The sequence below is a fragment of the Hemicordylus capensis genome, chromosome 2 (genome assembly GCF_027244095.1).
Source record: "Hemicordylus capensis ecotype Gifberg chromosome 2, rHemCap1.1.pri, whole genome shotgun sequence".
NCBI lineage: Eukaryota > Metazoa > Chordata > Lepidosauria > Squamata > Cordylidae > Hemicordylus > Hemicordylus capensis.
In genome coordinates this window covers 232,541,198-232,560,960 of record NC_069658.1, presented here as the reverse complement: position 1 = coordinate 232,560,960, position 19,763 = coordinate 232,541,198, and the positions used below count along the sequence as shown (strand labels likewise).

The following is a 19,763-nucleotide window of genomic DNA, read 5'->3' as shown; positions in this document are numbered from 1 at the left end:
GAGCGCCGCACAAACTTTCTCTTTCCCTGTCTCTCCTGCTGACGAGTGGATTGCCCGGCAACCACTGACGTAATCCGAGTGGGATATTCCTACTGGTCGGATATTTTCCCCTCCGCCAATCGTGGCTTTTAGTCCGGATTCCTCGGGGTGTGTCCTTCTGTGATCGGAGTTGCACTTGTGCTCGAGATGGGATTTCCCCGGGGGCTGCTCCTGTCGTTCCTGGGGGCGGCGGCTGCCCTTCTGCTGGGGTCCTGCCTCGGTGAGCAATTCTGCGGCGAAGCTCCCCCGTTTGCTGGCCGGGGGCTTAGAATTTGAACCTGGGTGCGGGGTGGGAGAAGCAGAGCCTTCGATGCAATGGATTTCCTTGGCCTGCAGTAAGGCGAGGGGTGTGGGAAGGTTTTGGATGCTGGATCCCAAACAGCAGAAGTTGGGTCGCCAGATGTTATTGGACTTCAACTCCAATAATACCCAACCAAAGGCCACTGGGGCTGGGGATTATGGGAGCGGAAGTCCGATAACGTCTGGGAGGCGCTAGCCTGCATGTTTTAGTAAGCGCTCTGGGGCAGGGACCGCACCTCTTGTTCTGTCAACTGATTGCGTATTTGCAGGAAGGGAAAAAGCTGACCATGTACAAACCGGCATCAAGAGAGCACAGGTGGGCTGGAAGGTGCCTCTTGTAATCCCCCTCTTTATTTAGGGCCAGTGTTCAGAAATGCGGTTCAGTTGGGAAGTCCTGCTTCAGTATCTGATGAGGGAGTGTTCAGAGCATTTGGAGGCTGGGAAATGTTAAGATATGTAAAACGAAACAAGGGCTGAAAATGATGAGAAGCCCTTAGAAGATGGAATTCAGGGGTGGGTGCTCCACTTTTGATTGAGGGGATGGGGCTAGAGCGTTTAGCTCTTTCTAAACTTGCCCGCAAACTGCCGTTCACCTCCATGGAAGAAATATTGGTCTTCTCTTGAAAAACTTTCTGGAGAGCCAGTGCAAAACATTCCACCCACAGCATTCACCACTAAGGAGATTGTGGGGAGACCCAAGAAACATTGTGATATATTTTCATCACTGTGAGCCACAATTTCCTTTCCTGGATTGTGCATGTGTTAAGTCTGCTCGGGCTCCACTAAGAATTAGCCTAGAGCTGGAGATGTTTCACCAATGATTAGGTTTTCAGAGGGGAGGGGTGATTTAACCCTTTCCCCTGAGCTCTTTTCCCAATCAAAATCACACCTGCATTGAAATTGAGAATGCTGGTCTGTGACAATGTAAGGGGAGAAAAGGGAAATCATGTTCCTTGAGGTCTAGAACCTTAGGATTTCAGCATTTCTGAAAGGGCTAACTGATTCTGCTAACTGAGCAAAAAGGGGCCTTTTAAAAGTGGCGATTCTATTTATTGAGCTGGAGGAGAGCAACTGGCCTTATCCAGCCCCAGTACAGCATCCCTCCAGTGGCTGCTGCTGGTGTCTATCTTGTGTTTCTCTTCTAGATTGTGAGCTCTTTGGGGACAGGGAGCTATTCTATGGGGCAGTCACGTATCTCTCAGACTAACATACCTCACAGGGTTGTTGTGAGGGTAAACATAGCCATCTACACTGCTCTGGGCTCTTTGCAGGAAGAGCGGGATATAAATTCAAAATAATATCAATTAATTAATTAATTCATATGTAAACCACTTTGGGAACTTTTGTTGAAAAGCAGTATATAAATATTCATTGTCATCATTTCTGGTATCTCATGGGTAAAAAAGGGAGCATACAACCTATTTTACCACCCACTTCCACACAGTAACCAAGCTTTAAGAGAATAAGGCAAAGGCTTTCCCACCATGGCTGCTTAGCATAACGGGAGTGATTTGGTTCTGTTGACTGGAGTGGCAAAGCCTTCATGGAGGCGGCAGTATCATGGAAAGGAGGCCTCATAGCTGGAACTGGAGTGCACTCGGCTTCAGACCTCCTAATGGTGTCCTCCTCTTTCAGGGTCCTCCTCATACTCCCTGCGTGCATTTTACACGCTGGTATCGGAGCCCATGCAGGACACACCCCAGTTCATTGGTGTGGCATATTTGGATGACCAACTCCTTGGTCACTATGACAGCAACAAGAGGAGGTGTCTGCCTGACGCACCCTGGGCAAAGAAGTTGGAGACTAGCCGCTTTTTGCAATGGTGCAGTGACAGAGCCCAGGAATCTGAGGTGGTCTTCAGAAGGGATCTGAGGACTCTGCAGGAACACTTCAACCAGACTACTGGTGAGTAGATGGTGGGAGAAGTGGGATTCTTTCCTCCCCAAGGGCAGGAAATGAGGGAGAAACAGGTCTCATGAGCGAAATAGGGTACCTCTCCCAGGAAAGAGGCCTCCCCCCCAATCTAATTTCACAAATTCACAACCATCACGCCATGTGACAGACTGACTGGGGAATTAATTTATATGTACCTAAGATCTGCCCTCAGTAGAGAGATTGTTCCAGTTCCCATTTAGGAGCACACTGCTCCTTCAAGGTAGGTGGCCACCCGTTGAAGACTGATGGGTCTGAATGGTTTACCACTCCCTAGAGCTGTCTGGTTTGGAATGTACTCTCTCTGTGTACCTAACCCAGCTCTAGACAAATAAATTGGAAATATTTCAGTGCTAAAATATCATTCTCCAGTGTCTCTAACACATCCCTCTGGTTTTTGAATGCAGTTTGATTCTTTTCCGAAGGGATTGTTCCAGCCTATCCCAGCATGTTCCGGCTTTCTCCCAAATAATACAAAGCATGCGGGGAAGAGTTTTGCAAGTAATCCTCCAAATCCAGAAGCTTTTAAACCTGGACTGAAGCAACTTCTAATTATATGAAATTTATTAATAGACTAGGATTTGCATACAGAATAAGCAACTGGGGGAAACATGGGGAAATGGGAGTAAATACACACAAGAACTAAGAAAGAAAATACAAGAATATTATCACCAAATTTCACCTTAGTTCAGCAAATAAGCTGAGAGGGCAGTAATTTCTACAGTATCTCCCCCCAGGCTATCATGGGGGTGGGGGCAGCACAGGCCCCCAGTGAATGACTCAGAGCCCCAGATCTCACCACACCAGCCACTTCTGCCCTCCAGGGAAAAAGTGCAGCATTAGAGGCACCTTCAAGGCCCAAGTTGAAGACAGATAATCCTAGAGAGAATCTATCGATGTGGTGGTTGCTAAGAGTCGACACCGACTTGACGGCACTTCATCCATCCATCCATCATGGAGCGTGGGAGAGAGTGCCTAGCTGCACCTAGCTCTCGACTGCTTCTTCCACCCATCAGTGCCCTTCCAAATTCTGTTTTTTTCCCAAAAGGCAGAACTAGGCTGCACGTGTGACAGGAAGTGTATGGTTGTTGTTTTTTAAAGCTTATCATGTTGTTCAGTCCCGTCCCCCCCATTTTGAACAGGCAGAGCAGGAAAGAAGGGGGCGGTGCCAGCAGCCAGAAGCTGCTGAACTGTGCCTAGCAGCCTGTGTTCCCTCTGCCCAGTGACATCCCTCAGTGCCAAGGAGAGAACAGAAAAGGGCAAGTAATAAAGGGAAGTGGGGGTATTTCTGAGCATAGAGAGGAAATGTGGTGGGAGGGTAGAAATCGGCAGCCAGAGCTTTCCCAGACAGCAGGCTTTACTGCGAATTGAAATTTGCCCAAATAAACCAATGCAAAAAGTAGATTATTTTTTTAAAACCCCGGACATAAATCGATCTAGGCTCTGTCGTGCAATGAAAAATCCCTGTGAATCCAGCGGATAAAAGCCCTGTCTGGAAATGTTCCTGGAGGAGTTCAGAGTAGTGGTTGTAGCTCTTCTCCTTCCATAATACCTGTGCTGATGTATTTATTTGGCCAGATTAATTTCCCCACAAGCTACTGATTAACTCAGCCTACCCCCTCCCTGACTCCCCATCAATATCCAGTAGGGGTGTGCACGGAACCACCAAACTGCAGTCCGGCACTGGGGTGGGGGTTAGCTTTAAGAGGTCCGGCACTGGGGTGGGGGGTAGCTTTAAGTTTTCTTACCCCTCCCGCCGCTTTCCCGCTCTGGCACCGTAATTGTAGGAGTAATTGGGGGGGCAGGATACCTCCCTCCCGCCCCTTCCCCGCTGTTGCTGTAAAAAACTCCCAGGAGTCCTTTGCGCGTGCGCACGTCACAGAGACATCGTGTGCGCGGCCCCAATTACTCCTACAATTACGGCGCCAGAGCGGGAAAGCAGCGGAAGGGGTAAGTAAACTCTCCCGCCACTCTTAAAGCTACCCCACCACCCGAACCGGACCGCCCAGGTCTGGACCGGTCCGGAGGCCTTTACAATGGCCTCCGGACCGGTCCGGGCCCATCCCTGATATCCAGATGATCCCGCTCTGACTTGCCCTGACAACTCACTCACTCGGATTTCCTTTCTTGTATTGTTAATCCTCCACTTGCATTGATAGTGTGTTTAATAATTTGATTGCAACAACTTTCTCTCTTTTTTCTGATTTCTTTTCCACGCAAAAAGCCAACAACATTTTCATTCTCTCTTTCTCTGCACATGCATAAAACAAAGAATGGTCATGTTTATAATCACAAATCTGCGCTGAAGCAGTTTGCAATTGTACTTCCCCTGCACTCTCCTTCATTAAAGACAGCAACTTTTCAAACTATGCTGTCTGTCTCTCCTTTCAGGGCTTCACACTTGGCAGCGTATGCATGGTTGTGAACTGAGCGAAGATGGGCGCAAAAGAGGGTATTTTCAGTATGCCTATGATGGGAGGGATTTCATTAGCCTGGACACAGAGACTCTCATCTGGACCGCAGCCAATGCCACGGCCCATGAGATCAAGAAGAAGTGGGATGCCGAGTCTTTTATTACTGAGCATAGGAAACGCTTCATGGAGGATATATGTTTTGACGTGTTGACGAAATTATTGGAATATGGAGGAAAGGAAGCTCTGTTGAGGAGAGGTGAGGATGTGTGGGGCAGGGGTGTAACTATAATAAGGCAAGGGGAGACAGTTGTCTGGGGGCCAACTTACTTGGGGGGGGGCCAGAGGCATGTCACATGACTGATTCCCCCAGCCGCGCACCCGCCCGAGCTTCCTTCAGCTGTATTCATCCTCTGAAATTGATGTGAGCGTTAAGACCTGGAGCTACCAGAACAGCAGGTCTTTCTCTAATACCATTTAATGACTTGCATCGTCCACAATTTACAAAACCTTAAAAAAAATAATTTAGGATGTTGTTCTATTGTGGCACATAGGTGTTTTTTTTTGTGTGTGTGTATATATGTGTGTGTGTGTGTGTGTGTGTGTGTGTGTATATACACACACATATATATTAGTGCTTTTTGTTACCACTATTCAGCCTCATTTAAGATTTCTTTACCTCATGAGCTGAGCTTCAGTGAGGGGGAGGGGGCATTTTAAAATCTTGTCTCTGGGCCCACTCCAACCTTACTACGCCCCTGGTGTGGGGGGAGGATATTCCTTCTACACACCTCCCCACACCCTGTAGAATTAACTCTAGACATGCATCTGAGTAAGGTGGTAGAATAGTGGACTTATGTAGGGAAGATGTAAAATGGCTGCTGTAAAGGTCAGTCCTGCTGCACTCACCCTATATAGTTCTCTGAGAGGGTCAACAGGGATATGGATCGAGGGATCCAGGAGGCATTGTGTACTTGGACTTTCCAAAAGCTTCATGGCAAGTCCTTTTTTCAAAGGCTCTTTGCATAAGCTTAGCTGTTCTTTTATGGCTTAGCAAATTTAAGTGGCACAGTGGGGAAATGCTTGACTAACAAGCAGAAGGTTGCCGGTTCAAATCCCTGCTGGTACTATATTGGGTAGCATCATCTCATACCGCGCCGGGGGAGGCAATGGTAAACCCTTCCTGTATTCTACCAAAGGCAACCACAGGGCTCTGTGGGCGCCAGGAGTTGAAATCGACTTGACGGCACACTTTACCTTTAACTGGTTAAAGAACAGGAAGCAAAGAGAAAGGAATAAAGACAGTGCTCACAATGGAGGCAAGTAGGAAATGGAGTCCCCTGAGGATCAATATGGGGACTTGCACTTTTCCTATTGTTCATTAATCATGTGGATTAAAATGTCAGCAGTGAGGTGGCCACGTTTGCAGAGAGCAAGAAATCATGCATGGTAATGAAAATCAAAAGTGATTTCAAAGAACTTGGAAAGATCTCTCCAAACTGGGGGAATGGGCAACAAAATGGTAAAAATAAAATATGGGTAGAATTAGAAAGAACCCTGGGGATCTTCTAGTCCAAGGTTTCTTAACCTTGGGCCACCAGATGTTGATAGACTACAACTCCCATAACCCCCAGCCCCAGTGTGGCCTATGGTTGGGGATTATGGGAGCCCATCAACCTCTGGGGGCCCAAGGTTAAGAAACCCTGTATCTAGTCCAATCCCCCTGCACAACTGTGTAAGGAACTATAAGTGCTGCACACTTAGGCAAAAAAATAAGTAAGTCATCATTTCACTATTGATGCAGTCTGAATTGGTGGAGCCAAACTGTCAAAGAGGTCTTGGAGTTGGATAGCTCAGTGAACACATTGCTTCTGTTTGCAGCAGCGGAACCATTTCAGCTACTGAGACCTAGTGATATTAACCCTAATGCTCCCAGTGAGGAAGAGACTTCACTCAAGGGCTCTCTTTCCTGTTAGAAGACCACATCAATCCTACCAGCCGCTGGAAGACACTTTCTTAAATTGGACCAATGTTACCTATTTCCACAGAGACTCCAAAAGTGAAGGTGAAACGCAAGACAAGCAGCCAAGGCCTAGAGATCCTCATCTGCCAGGCCCATGGCTTCTACCCCAAGGAGATCGATGCCACCTGGAGGAAGGATGGGGAGGTCTGGGAGCAGGAGACCTTCCGTGGGGGCGTCATTCCTAACTCAGATGGGACCTACCACACCTGGCTCAGCATTGACATTGACCCCAAGGACAGGGACCAGTATCGGTGTCACGTGGAACACGATAGCCTTCCAGAACCCCTGCACTTGGCCTGGGAGGAGCCTGGTGAGAGACTGCAGGGGAGGAAGGGAGGAGGGTGGGGTCCTTGGCAGGTCCTGGGAGGTGAATTTTTACTCAGGGAGGAAGGTAGGACCTCAGAGAAGAAGAAACCCCTCAGGAGTATCACAAGGTATATCCACAATTCCCAGTAGGCTTCAGGGTTTGTGGATGCGTCACTAGCCTGGTGTTAACCAGCCCTGTGATTAAAGAAGCTTCTCCACTGCCACCAAGTGGAAACCTTTATTCCCTGGCTGCCTCCACTAAAGAGCCCACCAGAGATTTGCCTCTTCCCAACTTAAGTAAAATGGTAGGGCAATTAAGCATGGTGTGAGGGACATAACATAGAGACCACACAAGATGAGATTAAAGATATACTTTTATTTGAAGAACAAAAGAGAGTAATCCAATTTTAGCAATAGTTTCTGAAGTATTTTTGTTATAAAAGGACAATAACCGTGAGAGAAAAAGACAAAATAAAATGGGATAAGTGCATCCAGCTATCTTATTCTGAACTGTACCTTAACAGTCATTTTCGCCAGCAGCTCCCTTAGTCAGTTCTTTCTTCCCCAGCACTTCTGTTCCTTCTTCCAACACTATCTTCTGGGCTTTCCCAAACTCTGCCTTTGTATCTCCCATAACTATTGCCCCTCCCAAAATAGGATAGGTTCTGTTTGGCCTTTTAAAAATGTGTTTGTCCTAAACCTAAAGTTGAGCAAACTAAACTTCTAATTTTCCTCTTGCTTTTAGCTTATTCACTGAAATGTACAGATTTCCACCCAGACATTTTCCTTACTTTGGTTTTGGTCACTGCACTTACTGAACTAAACTTTTAACTTTTGTATAAACAAAGAAAGCAAATTAAACCCCACTCCCACCCTGACAACCATTTCATAGATAACCCAAAGTGGAGGATTCAGCTAAGTCTTCCACAGGGTGCAAAGCAGCTAAGCTGAAGAAGGAGATGCGTGAGCAGAGTGACCCTTTTGAAACGAGAGGCAGAAATGTGCAGATAAGAACATAGGAAGCTGCCATATACTGAGTCAGACCATTGGTCTCTCTAGCTCAGTATTGTCTCCACAGACTGGCAGCGGCTTCTCCAAGGTTGCAGGCAGGAATCTCTCTCAGCCCTATCTTGGAGATGCTGCCAGGGAGGGAACTTGAAACCTTCTGCTCTTCCCAGAGCGGCTCCATCCCCTGAGGGGAATATCTTGCAGTGCTCACACATCAAGTCTCCCATTCATATGCAGGCAGGGCAGACCCTGCTTAGCTATGGGGACAAGTCATGCTTGCTACCACAAGACCAGCTCTCCTCTCCAGGTGTGGGGCCCTGGTTTTAGCACCAGGTCTCTGGTTAAGGCATCTCTGCTCAAGCCCCGGGGGAGCTGCGTACCGTCTGAGTAAAGAGACGTGTATCCCATTTCAGCCTCTGGGCTCGTGTGGACCAGTGTGGGAGTCATATCTGCCGTCCTGGTTGCAGTTCTGCTGATGGCTGGGATCGCCTTTTATCTCAGTAAGTAAACTGTGAGTGAATTTGTTGGGCTGGGTATGCGTGCGTGGATTTGAGATGGTGAGCCCCTAGAGGCAAAGAACTGCCTTTTCATTCTCTGCAAAGTGCCAGGCCACGCTGCTGGTGCTGTTGAGATAAAGGAAGTGCTGATGGTACAGGTCTCCTCTCCTGGCTGTGTGAAAAACAGCCCCCTGCAATGTACTTGGTGGAGGCGGCTGTTTCTCAACATAGACTGGGAAGTATCTGATCTGGTCCACCCATATTCTCCATAATTAAAGTTCTCTACATTTGATATTTAAATAATCCTCTACTGACGAAACTACACATTCCAGATCCCATAGATTTTCCCAGGACTAGAAACCACTTTATCCTCTGGATCCAGGTTTTCATCTAGATCCTAAACACACTTAGTTTGTATTTAGTCTCACTGAATTATGGAATTAGTATCTTGCATAAATATTAGGGCTGTGCATCAAATCAGAATAATGATCCGATCCGATTTGATACGGTCCCTGTTGGGGTGCTTTTCGTTGGAAATGATTCTGATGAAAAACATCCCCATATCAATAACTGATTTTATGCAATGCCATGTCGTATCAGCATTGCATTGAATATTAGCAGAGTGTGGGGGTTACTTTTAATGTAGATCTGCCTGTAACTATAGGGCATGCTCACGTTTTCCTCAGTAATGCCCCAGGAAAAGGATGCAATGTCATGGTATTGCTTCCTTCTTGCCCTATGCTAGAGCAAGACAGTGGAAGGAAAGGGAATGATTTTGAAACGCCATCCGTTAGTCTGCCTTGGCAGTCATGTTTCTTTGAGAACAGCCAGATCTGCAAAAAAGGTAATCCCCACCCCTACCCCCTGCTCTCACATTCTGATGCATCAAGCCAGCAACAATTTTCAGCTCGATATAATCCCAGGAACCTCTGATGTCCAGTGCTTTATTTGATTGTTACTGGGATCAAGTTGATCCTCATAATGACTGCCGTGCATAACTCTAATGAACATAATCCTTGTGTTTAAGATGCTCTTCTTCCCCATGAACTTTCTCTCTTTTGAGCAGGGGCGGAAACTGAGTCACCTTTCAGCTTTTGAGTGGATGGGTTCAAAGAACCTGGCCGCAAGCCACAGAAGGGCTGTGCAAGCCCTCCGGAGTTCATTCCCAGCCAGCATTTGCTGGCTGGGTGCATTTATTTCCCCTTTTCTCCCTCCAGCGAGCTTCTAGGAACTTCTCTCCCTCCAGCAAGGGAAAGAAAGGGAAATAAATACACCCAGCCAGAAAACGCTGGCTGGGAATGCACTCCGGAGGGTTTGCGTGGGCCCTCCAGAGATCAGGTCACGCCCATGTGTGTGTGATGTCATGCACAAGTGGCGTCACTGGCACGCACAGCATGCACATAACAGGGCCACCGAGGACAGGGCAGAACCTGGGCCTCTGTTCCTTGGCTTGGCCACTGCTTTTGAGGGATGTTCAGATGATGCCCATACTTTGGGCATGGGTTAGGTTGGCTCCTTCCCCTGCCTTTCCTCCTGGAAGCTCTTCTCATCAGCCTCCAATGTCCAAAACAGGTGGAGTCTCTTGTTGCATCTCAAGCTGTCACTTGTCTTGAGCTGCTATGCTCTCCACTACTTTCCACAAATAGGTAAGGGGCACTTCCATCCCAGCTCCCAGAAACAGCTTCCACCCACCCAGTCCACTTCTTCTGATGGTGATCCAAGTTCTCCTCTGGTCCCCCAGAAGCAACAGCGTTACATTTTTGGAGCAAAGTTTGAAAGGGTTGCCTGTGTTCCTTCTAGAATTTCCTTCCCCGGAGATTAACAAAAGGCTGGCACCTAATCTGCCCTTGAGAGTTTTACAGGCCTGCTCAACTTAGGCCCCCCAGCTGTTTTTGGACTACAATTCCCATAATTCCCAGTCACAGTGGCCAATAGTCGGGGATTATGAGGATATTAGGCCAACATTTGCAGAAGGGCCGAAGTTGAGCAGCCCTGGTTTAAGATCTGAGAGCTCTGCCTCTCTGCAGAGGGTGGAATTAGATTATCTTTGTAGCTGCCTTCCTGCTCTGACTTTGTGATTCTATTTCTGCAGAAAGACAGCAAGAGGACACAGCTTATACAGCAGCATTAAGTGAGTGGTTCTTTCCTCTGTGAAATATTGAAAGCTTAGATACAACTGGTGCAGAATACTTCTGCCCGTTTGGTGTTGGGAGGCCGTTTGTGTGGAACATATGACTCCTGTTTTGTTTTGTTTATGACGGCTTCCCATGCCATCTTGATTTTGGGTCCAATCCAAGGTGTTACTTCCTCAGCTTTTAAAGCCCTAAATGGTTTGGGTCCAGAATGTCTTAAGGACGGTCTGTGCCCATGAATCTGCCTGCCTGTGAAGGACTGCTAGGGAGGCCCTGTGTCACCTGTCAAGGCCACTTGAAGTTTGTTTGGTAAGTGTATGGGACAGAACCTAGGCTCTGGAATTCTCTCCCATAGGAAGTCCATGCTGCCTTGTTCCTCTTAGCCCTTGTAAGCTATTGAAAATGTGAGAGTTCCTTTGGTCCTGACTAGTGGGAAAAGAGGGATCCCTTGCACTTGGTTTTGTGCTGTGCCATTGTTATATTACGGTGGTATTTGGTAATTACCTTGTAAACCATAAATGGCTTAGGTTCAGGGCTACCCTAAGAGGAGAGCTGGTCTTGTGGAAGCAAGCATGACTTGTCGCCTTAGCTAAGTAGGGTCTGCCCTGGTTGCATATGAATTGGAGACTGGATGTGTGAGTACTGTAAGATATTCCCCTCATGAGATGGAGCCGCTCTGGGAAGAGAAGAAGGGTCCAAGATCCCTCCTGGCAGCATCTCCAAGATAGGGCTGAGAGAGATTCCTGCCTGCAACCTTGGAGAAATAATACAAAATCAATACCACTAAATGAACAGGATGTAAACCATTTATAGAAACATGAAATACATCAACTTTCTATGATGTAAATGATGTATAACCAGTACAATACAATGAGTATATATTTAACAAGATTTCATGATAAATCTTTGTTTCGCTGCTGCTTCATCAGAAATACATTGTTTCCAACCGTGAATGCCAAAACAGTTTCACAAAGTCAGCGTCTTCACCTGGTTGCTGTAAATATTCTTTATTACGTCCTCCAATCTCCGTTGCCAGGGGGATTCTTCCAGGGGAGTGTAACCCCTGCTAACTTGGCAAAGAGGCACCTTTTACCGTGGTGATTCTCTTTATTTAGCAGGTGGAGAGTAACTGGCCCTATCCACCCCCAGCACAGTACTTCCAATGACTGTTGCTGGTGTCTCTCTTATGTTTCTTTTTAGATTGTGAGCCCTTTGGGGACAGGGATCCATCTTATTTATTTATTATTTCTCTGTGTAAACCGCCCTGAGCCATTTTTGGAAGGGCAGTATAGAAATCAAATCAATCAATCAATAAAATAAAAATAAGTTGCTCCACAAAAACGTTTCAAATGCTGATGCAACAAAGAATAAACCAAACACTAAGGGAAACGCTTTTACATAAAACATATTAATACATTAATACAGACTTTCTACGTATATAATAACAGAAACCGCATTTACCCAGGTGAATACGCCCAAACAGGACCAACTGTGCTGAGACCGGACATTCAGCCTCCCTCTTGCCAGCTTCGTTAACCAACAGCTCTCTTGCATACAATTTATAGTGTTGACCACTCAATTACATACTCAACATACCACTCAGTTATTTAGAATTGTTAATCTCCTCCACATTCCCCTTATCTAACGAGTACCATTCACAAACAAAACGCCGAGATTCAATGTCTCATGGCATTGAGACTGAATTAAAATAGTATATGGAGCAATTAAAGGAAATGAAAAAGAAAAAACTTTCTAGAGATGCTCAGGATTATACTAGTGGATATGTTTATAAATGGACAAAAGACTGACTCAGCACAATTTCTCCTGTTTTGGCGTATTCACCTGGGTAAATGCGGTTTCTGTTATCATGTACATAGAACGTTTGTATTAATGTATTAATATGTTTATGTAAAAGCGTTTTCCTTAATGTTTGATTTATTCCTTGTTGCATCAGCATTTGAAACGTTTTTGTGGAGCAACTTATTTTTATTTTATTGATTGATTTGATTTGATTTGATTTCTATACTGCCCTTCCAAAAATGGCTCAGGGCGGTTTACACAGAGAAATAATAAATAAATAAGATGGATCCCTGTCCCCAAAGGGCTCCCAATCTAAAAAGAAACAACCCCCAGGCACCAGCAACAGTCACTGGAGATATTGTGCTGTGGATGGATAGGGCCAGTTACTCTCCACCTGCTAAATAAAGAGAATCACCATGGTAAAAGATGCCTCTTTGGCAAGTTAGCAGGGGTTACACTCCCCTGGAAGAATCCCCCTGGCAATGGAGATTGGAGGACGTAATAAAGAATATTTACAGCAACCAGGTGAAGACGCTGACTTTGTGAAACTGTTTTGGCATTCACGGTTGGAAACAATGTATTTCTGATGAAGCAGCAGCAAAACAAAGATTTATTGTGGAGAAGCTGCTGCCAGTTTGTGTAGACAATACTGAGCTTGATGGACCAATGGTCTGACTCCGTATATGGCAGCTTCCTATGTTCCCTTCTTTAGCATGATCCCCACCACACATTAAGGTCATCAGGAGAGGTCCATCTCCAGCTGCTGCCAGCTCACCTGGTGGCAACCTGGGTTCAAGCCTTCTATGTAGTTGTTCCTGGTCTGTGGGATGCGTTCCCTATAGATCTGAGGCTTCAGATCCTTAGCAGCCTCTAAAAGGGCCCTAAAGAAACATCATTTTAGCCTGGCCTTCAATGATTTTTAAATGGTTTTAATTTTTAATTGTTTTAATGGGCCATTCATTTTCTTCTTCATGTGAAATGCCTACAGCCATCCGAGTTAGGCAGTATAAAAATTTAATAATAATAATAATAATATGATGATGATGATGATGCAGAAATGAGTAAATGCAATAGCTGGGGACTGTGAATATCCAGTGACCGACATCCAACGAAGTCACTCGGGAGGACTATTTAAAAGACTATTTAATTTCAATAGGACTTCCTTTGAGTAAGTTTGTCTCCAAAGAGGAGCTGTTGGCAGGTCAAATATCCCCCCATGCCCCCATGAAAGCCTCTGAGAAAGCTGACTCTGTTGCAGGCATGGGCAAACTTGGCCCTCCAGCTGTTGTTGAACTACAGCTCCCATGTTCCTTAGCCCCAATACATTGTGGCTCGGGAAGATGGGGGTTGTAGTTCAACAAGTTTGCCCACCCCTGTTCTGTTGCGTGTACAACTGGGCTGCTCAGTGTGTCTGCAGATCACAACAATTGTCTAGGCCAAGAAATAAACCTGCAGAAAGAGAAGTGAAGGGAAAGTTTCTAAAGAAGCAACAATAGTCAGGGAGGAGGAGAAAGGAAAGAAAGAACTTGCTGTAGAAATCTTGGTTGATGGGAGACCTGGAACTCATGAGTTCAACTGTGTGCAACCTTCAGAGAACTACCCATCTCCCACTTTATTTTTATTTATTTATTTATTATTAAAACTTTTATACCACCCTTCCAAAAGGCTCAGGGCGGTTTACATTAAAACACCATTAAAAAAACAAGTTTTTAAAAGCTGAGAAAGCCTGGTTGAAGAGATGTGTTTTCAGGTGTTTTTTGAAAATTGCCAGAGATGGGGAGGATCGTATCTCAGCAGGGAGCACATTCCACAATCTCGGGAGCAGCCGAGAAGGCCCGTCTCTGTGTAGCCCCCAAACAAGTTGGCGGCAACTGGAGACAGACCTCCTCAAGTGACCTCAATGGGCGGTGGGGTTCATAGCGGAGAAGACGCTCTCTTAAATACTTAAATACTCTTAAATACTTTGGCCTCCTTTTCCGGTCCCATGACCTCAGCCATTTACACCCTTCTTGCTGATGATACAGAGTCTTGTATGGGGTTTCCAACATTGGTTCAGCTCCATGCTTGGTCCACTCATAGTTCCCCAAGTCCCTATCTCACAGGGCCAAACTGCAAGTTATGCTAAACATGTGGACTGTCTCTTCACGAGAGCTAAGGTTGCCTACCCTGTTCTGGAGAGTATTCGTTTGTTGCTCTGACTCAGTAGCAGCTGGTGGGCACTGGAGCGGTTGTGGGAGTTGACAGGGAAGAAGCTGGTCACTGAGGCCGGAGCCTACACCCCCGCTTTCCTCCACCCCAGTGGGCTTGGACATTTACCCAAGCCTGCCAGCTTGGAGGAAAACAGAAAGGGGGAAAGGCAGAAAAGCAGGGGCAAAAAGAAGAAAACAGAAAGGTTTTGTGGAGTGGCAGGGTGGTGTGGGGAGGGAGGCAGAAGCAGCTTTTTTTGCCAAAAAGCAAGGAGAAAGGCAGGCAAAAAGCTGGGAGAAAGGCAGAAAAGGAAGGGCAAAAAGCAGACACAAAAGGCAGAACGAAGATGGGGAAAATACATATTAAAAACATACTCCCTGAAGCAACCAGGAAGTGCAATTTTTACCCATTATTTTAGTTCTTCCTGGGGGCAGTGCCAGGAGGAGCCCCCTAGGAATCAGATTGGCTAGAGCAGCTTGAATAGCAGCTCTTCCAGCCAGTAAAACCAAAACAGGAAGTGACAGAGTGGGGGAGATGGGCTGGAGGAAGCTCCCTGCTTTGGAGGATTCCCTGGCTGCTGTTAAGTCTGAACTTTTACTAGCATGTTTTTTTTGGGGGGGGGCGATCTGCACAGCCCCCACTCTGCCCTTACTGACCAGCCCCCACTGCTCTGACTAATCAAAATCTCGTCTACATTCCATTCCATGACATCACAGCAACTCATCCAGTGGGGCAGCAAGGAAAGCATGGAGGCTGCAAGTGTTGCTGCAAGTGTTGGTCTGTTACGTTTGGGTGCATAGCCATGGGGATACTGACACAGTGGTAGATCTAAGGAACAAGAGCTGCCTAATCTAATCAGTCACTGAAAAACCCACGTTTGATGTTTGAATGAACAACAGGCTGATGGGAAGGGAAATCTTCCCATTCTAAAATCACTGTGAAATCTGGAGGAACCAAATGCCTGCCTCTGTGGGACTGGTCAAGTTGGGAATCTTCCAGGCTGCTACCTAGCTATACCGCATGATGGATTTGCAATGGGTTATGCCTAATGCTTATGATCAGATCTGAAGGGGAAGGTGCTGGGGTGATCGGGGCCCTTGCCCTACGATGCATGCAACACTCTCTTTCCCTGCTCTTTTGCAGCAAGCAACCAGGGATCTGACAGCCCTGCCGAAGGTGAGTGTGTGTCTATGAGATAGCATCCATCTTGAAAATGGGAACTCTTGCTACAGACTCTTTATTGGGTCTAAATTTTAACGGGTTGCTGGGGTTTCCTCTGGCCCAAATTGCAAGGCCTGCTTGGAGATGATCCACATTGGGACAGACACTGGATGCGAATGGTCTTGCCCAGAGTCACTCAATACACTTCATGGTTGGAGCAGGAATTTGAACTCAGGTCCACCCAGTCTGAGTCCAACACACTAATCATGACACCACACTGGTGTTGCTCCCAAGCTCTGCTTGTAGTACATTTTTTGTGTGCCTAGATGTGTGGGGGGATGGTGACCTCAACTTGGAGGATTAGACTAGATGGCCTTTGTGTCTCCCTGAGTTCTGTGACTCTAATACCTTCACACTGACAGGTCTATGATTTTAGCTTTTAACTTTCCATTCTCCTGTTTTGGGTTTCTGCGGCATGATCTCCTGTTGACGTGTGAAAAGGGAGCAGAGGGATACCACTGAAGACCTTCCATGAATTAAGATCCCGTGGCAATCCTGGACCTTCTACTTAATCCTGTCTCTGGCTAAACCAGCACGCCATCTCCAGCCAGCAGAGTGATTTGTAGAGCCGTGCAAAACTGTGGCTGAATATTAGGCTTCTATCATATTCAATTCCAATATCCCATCGACTACCAAACATCGGATTGAATACTTTGGATCCTAATACAGAAACGAATACATAGTACATGCTCTGAATACCAAATCTGAATGCAGAACTGAATGCTTGCCTAATGATCTGGGGCTGAAGAAATGGGTTTCTTTTGGCTGAGCTTTAAAATAAGAACAGCCCTGCTAGATCAGGCCCAAGGCCCATCCAGGCCAGCATCCTGTTTCACAAAGTGGCCCACCAGATGCCACTGGGAGCCCACAGGCAGGAGTTGAAAGGGGCATGCCCTCTCTCCTGCTGTTACTCCCCTGCAACTGGGACTCAGAGGCATCCTGCCTTGGAGGCTGGAGGTAGGGATGTTCGAACAGCTTCGACGGTTTGGGGTCGAACCGAACCATCCCCTGTTCGGTCTGATCCTGGACCAAACACCCCCCAACGGTTGGGGGTGTTCGCAGAGTTTTTAAAAAACCTTTTTTAAAAACTTAACCCCTTCGGGGGAGTTGTTGAAGGTGGTGGGGGATTCTGCAGAGGTTGCTGCTCCCCCTCCAGCCTCCCTTTTAGCCTCCATCGGCCATTCGGCTGGCTCTTCGGCCTGTTTGGGCCTTCTCTCTCTGCGCAGTGGCCATTTTTGAAGAAAATCTTTAAAGTGACATTTTTTAAGAGGCCAGAATCCTTCCTGCTGGGAATAACTGAAAGAGAGTTCTCCAGAAGAAATTCAACATTTTTAATGTATGCAACCACAGCGGCCAGGATAGTATATGCACAAAAATGGAAATACAGTAAAATGCCCTCAAAAGAGGACTGGTTGATAAAAATTTTGGAATATGCCAAGATGGCAAAGCTTACAGCACTTATAAGATGAAAATTTGGAAGGTTTTAAAGAAGATTGAGAAACATTTTTGCTTTACTTAAAGAATTATTTTTCCAATATGGACTCTTCAGTAGGGTTTGAAATATACTAATAACAGTACATTGGATTCGATAAAATCGAGTAGTATTGTGGAGTATGAATTATTATAGCAACTAGTTTTTTTAAGCCCGTTATAATAACGGGCGCTAGCCTTCCCCCCCCCACTTTATGCGTTCCTTTTGTGTGTGTGTGTGTGTGTGTGTGTGTGTGTGTGTGTGTTGGATATATATACATTGGTGCCGCCGCTGCCTCTGCCTTCCTGCGGCTGTCGCAGCCGCATCTTCCTCTTCGGAGATGGAGGCCGGGAACGGGGGCCGAGGGGAGGCCGAAGAAATCATTTAAAAGGAAATGCTGCCGCCGCCGTTTCCACCAAACTCCCACCCTCCCTCCCAACTTCCAAGACCACCTTACCCTGGCCCGTGTCAGGAGGGCGAAGAAAGTCCTTAATTGAAGAGAGAGAGAGGAGCTCGCGAGCAGAGCTCCTCTCTCTGCAAAGGCTGTTCCCGAACTGCCGCTTTGGGCGCAAAGGACGTGTCCTTTGCGTCCATAGCGGCAGTTTGGGCAGCGACTTAGCACAGAGAGGAGCTCTGCTCGTGAGCTCCTCTCTTCTTCAGGCTGGAGCGGGTAAGGTGGGTTCCGGCAGCTGGGTGGGCGGGAGGGCGATAGGCGGGGGCGGCGGCCTTCTCATGGGCCATTTTGGCCCTTAACCTTTTTTGGGGGGTGCGGGGAAGGTAATTTTGGGAAGCTGGGAGGGCGGGTGAGCGGGCGGGGGCGGCGGCTGTGAGCGGGTGGGGGCCTCGTTGGCGGCTCTGCCGCCACCTCAACCGGCTTCCCCCACCGCCTCTTTCCCTGCCGCCTCTGTCCTGTGTTCGCGGCGGCCGCCTCTGGCCCCGCCGTTTCCCTTGCCGCCTCTGGCCCCGCCGTTTCCCTCGCCGCCTCTTCCCAGCCCCGCCGTTCCCCTCGCCGCCTCTTCCTGGCTTCTTCTGGGCGGCCGCTTCTGGCCGCCCAACATGGCCGCCGGGTGCTGGCGGTCGTGTCTCCCTGCTCTGTTCTGGGCATGCGCTCCAGATGGTTTATATGTATAGTTATTGTGAACTGGTTTATATGTATAGTTATTGGTTTATATGTATAGTTATTGTGAACTGGTTTATATGTATAGTTATTGTGAACTGCGCAGATAGGCAAGCTGGAAGTCAATATTTACTTATGTGTAGAATTAGATAAATGAATTCAATTTGGAAGTAAAAGCTATTGTAAAATTCAATAAAAATTCAAAATGCAAAATAAACAAGTCTTTATTGTTTTTTAAAAATGTCCAAATCCCCCATTTGGACCAGGGAGGTGGGGGTTCGAGGTGGTGCCAGACCGAACTGGTCTGGTTTGGGTCCGGTCCAGACTCAAACCAGACCGGGCCAGCCAGTTCCTTGCACACCCCTAGCTGGAGGTGGCCTATAGTTCTCCAACTAGTAGCAGGATGCTTGCACACACCTCCTTGCCACTGCCCTCCCCTTGTTCACACTCTGTACTCTCTCAGTGAGTCCAAGTCCACACTGAACTGAGCGGCAAGGCAGTGACAAAAGTGCCAAATGAGGTGAGGTGGGTGGCTACTAGGGAGAGGGCCTTTTTGGTGGTTGCACCCTCTTTATGGAATAGCCTCCCTAGTGATGTTCGCCTGGCTTCATCACTTTGTTCTTTTAGATGCCGAGTAAAGCCCTTTTTGTTCACACAGGCCTTTTAAATTTTGGTTTTTAAATTTCATTTTAAAACTGATTTTAAAAGAGTTTTTAAATTGCTTTGTATTGTATTTTGTATTTTTGTTTTTTCCTTTTGGGGCTGTTATGATTTAATGTGTTGCGTGTCTTTATTTTATGCTTTAATGTTATCTTGTGAGCCACCCAGAGAACAACTTGTTATGGCTAACAAAGTGTAATATTTATTTTTATTTTTTATTTATTATTATTAGCAACTATCTGGCTGCATTTCTTTCCTTTGCCGGGGCTCCATAAGAGCATAAGACTAGCCCTGCTGGATCAGGCCCAAGAAGGCCCATCTAGTCCAGCATCCTGTTTCACACAGTGGCCCACCAGATGCCACTGGAAGCCACAGGCAGGAGTTGAGGGCATGCCCTCTCTCCTGCTGTTACTCCCCTGCAACTGGTACTCAGAGGCATCCTGCCTTTGAGGTTGGAGGTGGCCCACAGCCCTCCGACTAGTAGCCATTGATAGACCTCTCCTCCATGAAGTCATCCAAACCCCTCTTAAAGCCATCCAGGTTGTTGGCTGTCACCACATCTCGTGGCAGAGAATTCCACAAGTGGATTACACGTTGTGTGAAAAAGTACTTCTGTTTGTTGGTCCTAAATTTCCTGGCCACGTGTGCCTTGACAATAT

The 19,763-nt window shown here is 46.9% G+C and overlaps 1 protein-coding gene across 1 annotated transcript; it reads left to right on the top strand.

Moving 5' to 3' along the window:
- Window positions 1-147: 147 nt before the first annotated feature.
- Window positions 148-17,767, top strand: LOC128347723 (class I histocompatibility antigen, F10 alpha chain-like). The gene is made up of 8 exons (XM_053302746.1): window positions 148-259; window positions 1,975-2,244; window positions 4,663-4,941; window positions 6,731-7,015; window positions 8,433-8,519; window positions 10,609-10,647; window positions 15,779-15,811; window positions 16,298-17,767. The coding sequence occupies exons 1-8, from the start codon at window positions 187-189 to the stop codon at window positions 16,366-16,368; spliced, it is 1,137 nt and encodes a 378-aa protein (XP_053158721.1). The 5' UTR covers window positions 148-186; the 3' UTR covers window positions 16,369-17,767.
- Window positions 17,768-19,763: the final 1,996 nt, after the last annotated feature.

Bases quoted from the DNA above. Each gene is read 5' to 3' on its own strand.
- LOC128347723 (XM_053302746.1), top strand. From the start codon at position 187: ATGGGATTTCCCCGGGGGCTGCTCCTGTCGTTCCTGGGGGCGGCGGCT. The intron at 260-1,974 runs GTGAGCAATTCT...CTCCTCTTTCAG, and splicing joins TCTGCTGGGGTCCTGCCTCG to GGTCCTCCTCATACTCCCTG. The intron at 15,812-16,297 runs GTGAGTGTGTGT...ACGTGTGAAAAG, and splicing joins ATCTGACAGCCCTGCCGAAG to GGAGCAGAGGGATACCACTG.